Source organism: Fulmarus glacialis, unplaced genomic scaffold (assembly GCF_000690835.1).
Source record: "Fulmarus glacialis isolate BGI_N327 unplaced genomic scaffold, ASM69083v1 scaffold20496, whole genome shotgun sequence".
Classification (NCBI taxonomy): domain Eukaryota; kingdom Metazoa; phylum Chordata; class Aves; order Procellariiformes; family Procellariidae; genus Fulmarus; species Fulmarus glacialis.
Genome location: NW_009217739.1, coordinates 22,168 through 27,506, shown reverse-complemented (window position 1 = coordinate 27,506; position 5,339 = coordinate 22,168). Strand labels below are relative to the sequence as shown.

Here is a 5,339-nt window from a genome sequence, read left to right as displayed (position 1 = left end):
CTGCACCAGACAAGGCAGAGGCAGTGAGCACTTGAATGAAAATGGAGCGTTGCAGGCACCAGATCGGCTTGCAGGTTTTCAGTTTTCTGAGTTCCCTGAGATACACATGCAAGATGCTCGAGAGAGATTTCTCGGTCCTTCTCCAAATAATGCTCGGCTGATGAGCACGTGCCACTCTTCATCGTGCTCTTTTTGTTGCAGGGCTTATGTTTTGCAGACAATGAGTGAAAATGAGGACGACTGGCTGGCTCTTAAACCCCAGGAACCTTCTCCATCCCAGTGCTGCGGCAGTGGCTGCAAACCCTGCATCTATGATGTGTACGAGAAGGAGCTTGCACAATGGGAGAGGGCCAAAGCAAAGCGAGACAAAAGCCTCCTCATGGAAAAGAAGGAGCAGGTCAATTTATCTTCATCACATCCTAGAGCCAGTGCTTTGATCGTACTTGTTAGCGTGTGGGGTTGTGGTGATGGGCGAGGGATGCAGCAATAGATTAAAGCGATGTCTTAAGAGAAGGCTGTAAACGCAATTCCCCAAGCTCTGCGTTCACAGCCACCCTCCCCCTTGCCGGCTTTCTCCCTGCTGTAATGTGATTTTCCAAGTGTCGAGTTTGCCCTGGTGTCACATTACAGCCCTGGGTCTGCAGCTTCTCCTTGCTGGGGTACCCCAGCCAGCCAGAGCCAGCCTCTCTGGAAAGTGGGAATGGGTGAAAGGTACAAGGATTCACAATTTTCTCTGACAGTTTCCTCGGAGAAGCTCTCTTTTCCTGATTTTTAGACTCGTACTTTGAGGATAAAAAAAGCTGCATTGTGTGTGGCGGAGTAGTTGTCTTCAGAGCATAATTTTAAGCTTGTCAGTGCCCTTTTACTTAAGATTAACTATGCTGGGTCAAGCAAAAACGATCAGTGCTGAAATAGCTAACAATATTTCCTATTTGTAGTGGTCATCAGTAGGTTTCAAAGTTGCCCCCAGAGCAGCGCTCCACTCTTTTATCAGTATTATTTCTGTTTGTTTCCAGACGTGAGAAAATTATTGCAGAGTCATAATAGGATGACCTTGCTGTAAGGTGTAAAAATGTAATTTAAAAAGAGGGGGGGAAAATGCGAGATCCCAAAGTGCATGCCGCAGAACATGATAATGAATCAGCAGAGAGCTGAAATTTGCGCTGGGCCCCAGCATTTAATAGGTGTTCCTCTGGAGTCCTGAGTATCTCCGGCACTAAATTAGCATACACGTTTACTTCCAAAGAAAAATGAAATAATAAAAGACACCATCTAACCAAGTAATTATTTATTGTTGTTCTTGCAGAGCAATAATTCAGAACTGAATCCAGATACATTTACTGCATTCAACATAAGCTCAGTGGAGCAGCTAACAGAGGACACCTACCAGTACAAATTTGAATTACCAGGAAATAGCAGTCTGCGATTGAGTTTAGGACAACATATCGTGTTAAGGTATTGTTCTCTTTTCTAGTTAAACAGTCTGCATTATGTAACCTAATACGTAGGCTTTTGTCAATAGACAAAGGCTTCATACCAGGCAAATCATAATTTCTATACCTCCACAATGACACAGATGAAAGAACTTGTGAGCTCGTTAGCTCTACTAATTTTAATGTAAAAGCCATTCCAAAGCTATATTTTTCTTCAGCATTATCCTTGCGTCGGTGGGTCAGAAAGAACTAGGTGTGATTAAGAAAATCCATTTGCAGAAAGAAAGAGTCAAAGAATAGATGTTACAACAGATTATTTACTCCAGCATGTTGGGATGAAGACAATGAGTTGCACTTATCCCAGAGCTTAGTATTTTAGGCTGTGTATCTTGGGGTAACTCAGCACCCGGAGTGTTACCCCCGGTGTCCAGGCATTTCCTGACAGATTTCTAACAAAAACAACCCTCCTGCCTAGTTTATTGCTTGCCAGAAAGGAGCCACTTGGGAAAAGTTTATGTCTCTCTCGGCCATCTGTGGTGATCATTGCCAGATAGAAAAAGTCATGTTATGATGCCATTGATCTGTATCTGTTGACGTTATTTGTACGTTAACAGCTGATGTGTACAGCTGGCTGGCTGCCGAAAGTACACGCTTCTCCCTTCAGCCATCTCTCATAATGCAGCAGTGGAAAAGGTTCGGTCACTTCAATCAATTACCGTGGTCAGTAGTAAAGAGCAGGGTGGATATATTCTATGGAAAGAGAAGACTTACAGGAAAATACACTGTATATTGACAAGACCTCAGGTCAAGGCTGTGCCCTGGCTTTCATTATTTCATTAGCAGATGCTGTCTGAACACAGAAAGGAAAGCAGACCCCAGCCCAAAAGAGATAGCAAACTTACCACAAAAGTATTTTTCCCTCCCCTTTGCCAGTCTTGCACATTCAGCTGTTTCTCACAAAACAGCTCAGATGTCCTTCTAGGGATGTGTCCACAAGCTGAATATGTGGTACATCTGGGGCCACCACCGGGAAAACAAAAGGTGCATTTAGCCATTATGTTCCCCCTGGATTTTTACCTCTGGAAGGGAAATGTTTTGTCTCTGTACACAGGCTGGGCGTTTGGGAAGAGGACCTGCTGCCTCCCTCGTTTCCCCAGAGAACTGCAGAAGTTTAGTAATACCAGTCAATGGCCCAAGTCACAGTGGGTTCCTATATTTCTCTTCTCAGAGGAATGGTGAATGGTTTGGAGGTCCAACGAGCCTATACTCCGATTAGCCCAGGGAATGCAGAAGGTTACTTTGAAGTTTTAATGAAAGTAAGTAAGCCTGTACAATATGGATTAGAGTCTAAGGTGCCGGGGACTATGTTTTCTTTAGGAACCAAGCACACTGTCAGCACTTCAAGTAGAGAAGAGACTCTCTCAAATCCCTTATGGACTGTTTCTGTGTTGTTTGGAAGCAGTTGTGCTTTGCTGATAAAAATTGCAGTTTTTCCCACAAAACTGAAAGCAGAGGAAGGTGACACACAAACAAGTGCTTTGCAGCATAAGCCCTGTTAAGCACTTGGGAGGGCCTCTCGGGAGCCCTGCAGTCACCTGCGTGGAAAGAGGTGCCCATTCCACTTCCCTGATTTCATTTTGCCTTTTCAATCTGTCTTTGAAATTGCACCCGGTTGTCAGCCCAGTTGAACCACTGATTTCAGGAAGTCCTTGCCCAGCCCTTATCCTCCCTCCTGTATTTTACTTTAAGAACACTCCTCAGAAAAAATTTTCAGTTTGGTTAAAAATGTAGACGTTTCTGGTTTGCAGGCAGGGCTCTGGAGCTGCCTGCAGCCGGAGAGGGTCCCCGTGGCCCACGGGGCAGCAAGGTGGCCAACGGGCACAGGCTGCACCTGTCGGGGTGGATGGGGTGGCAGAGCACTGTTTTGGACGAGTGTCCTGGCCCTTTTAGAGGCCACCACAAAACACTGGTTGAATTCAAAAGGATTTTATAGGAGCGCTTGGCTGGAAATTTGGCAGAATAAAGTCTGCAGGGCCCTCATAAATGATTACTTTGTGTGGAGAATATCGAATTGAAGAAAATTTTTCCAATACTGCATTTATATTAGGGACATTTATATTAGGGACATGGTTTAGTGGGTATGGTAGTGTTGGGTTGACGGTTGGACTCAATGATCTTAGCGGTCTTTTCCAACCTTAATGATTCTATGATTCTATATGTCACTAGTGATTCCTCAAGGCAGACACAGACTTTAGTATAGGTGTGAAATTCTGAGTGCTGGGTATCCCAGGTGGCTTGCAGAGAATGCACACTTTTCCTCTGCTTGTCTTCCAGGACTTCACGTTTTTGGGGTTTATTATGCATTATACATTCAAACACAAACCCTGTTCTTTAGAAAAGTGTACAGCTTCTATAGGACATCTGTGGGAGGGTCATTTCACCATTCTTGTGGCAATTGGTGTGTGGTAGGGGAGAGAAATGTTGCATTTGAGTTGCATTAATAGGATATGTTCACAGGATGACTGTGAAATTTCATGTATACTTGCTTATTACTCACAGGTTTTGCATTTCAATAATAATAGTAATGATTGTAATGATACCTTTCCTTTATATAGAACCTTTCATCCCGAAGGGAGCTATAGTTATTCTCTGGCAGTGACAAAAGAGGTTGGTAACACCCAATGTAAAGCAGCCATTTTTATAACTCACTCTGTAGGTTGTGGTATATTTCACACTATTCAGGCAATTTTGGAAAGTACTATATTATTATTATTACTCTGCAATCCAAGCACTGATCAAACCCTTCTGTCTCCTGTTATTATAGCATTGCATTTGTGATACTACAGTTAAGAGTGAGGGAGTTGCCATTTACAGAGCATAACCCTCTTTTTGAGTGATTTTATAATGTTAGGGTTTCTCTCCATGTAAAACTGGGTGTAGAAGTTTTCCCCCAGGAGATAATTATTCTTTTCTTTTTATTTAGAAAAATTCTTTTTAACCCACTCAATCACTTCTCACTTCAATTTTTGGAAATAATTTTGGTGAAAGAAGGATTGTTTTAGTTTCCATTACCCTGGTCCGTTGGGAATAGGCAGTAAGTGGGGCTGACTTTTCTGCTCTTGCCTTGAGTTTCCATATATATTTGAAGAAGGTAGGTATAAAATACTGCTCCTTTGATGCAACTGCACACTCTTTGCATGAGACTTAGTACCTGTGCAGAGCTCTCTGAAAGTAAAATGTTTCTGACAGTAACTCGGAGCCTGGATGTGTGTATGTTATGCATTTACCTTTTGAATGTAACAACTGGTGCTAATAGTTCTTAATACTTCAGGTATCTTGTTTAAGTGAGGTTGTTAGCAGGGGAGGAGCATCTATGTTCTTTATTAGCTAACACTGCTTGCAAGCACAAGCACACGCTCACTCACTCACTTTTTCTTAGCTTCTTTGTGGTTCACCAATGCCGTTTGCCTGCAGTGCAGCTTGGTGGCCAGCCAAGGCACTGGAGTGTGGAGCTGGGCTTCTGTCCAATGCACGTGCAGAAAATACCCCAAAATACGCTTTTTTCGTATGTGCTGGAGTCTTCAAAGGCTTATATCACATCTCATCTTTTGACCCCTGGTTGTGTCGCTCTTCCTCGGGCTTATCGGTGGCATCGCCTCTGTGCGAGACCAGTTGTCTGCCGCAGCTGTTGGGCTTATCTGCTCTTGCTGTTTGGACCAGCCCTTGTTCTCCAGCCAGGTCCCATAGACTGCAGCCGTTCTTCTGTGCACGTCCGTTCTCATTAACCATAAAGTGGTCATACATATACAACATACATATACATACAGCACATAGCAATAAGACTGCTTGGATAAGCCCTTCATTTTCCAGCTTCTCTGTTTCTAGCAAGCACTGACCCTTCCTCAT

At 43.6% G+C, this 5,339-nt stretch overlaps 1 protein-coding gene across 1 annotated transcript in view; it reads left to right on the top strand.

Annotated features, from left to right (window-relative positions):
• The first annotated feature begins 220 nt into the window (after positions 1-220).
• Positions 221-5,339, top strand: part of LOC104078243 (NADH-cytochrome b5 reductase-like) — a 9,819-nt gene continuing 4,700 nt past the window's right edge. Inside the window, exons 1-3 of the mRNA XM_009579796.1 lie at positions 221-397; positions 1,307-1,455; positions 2,662-2,749. Of these exons, the coding sequence (XP_009578091.1) occupies positions 221-397; positions 1,307-1,455; positions 2,662-2,749 (414 nt within the window). The remainder of the gene's footprint in view (positions 398-1,306; positions 1,456-2,661; positions 2,750-5,339) is intronic.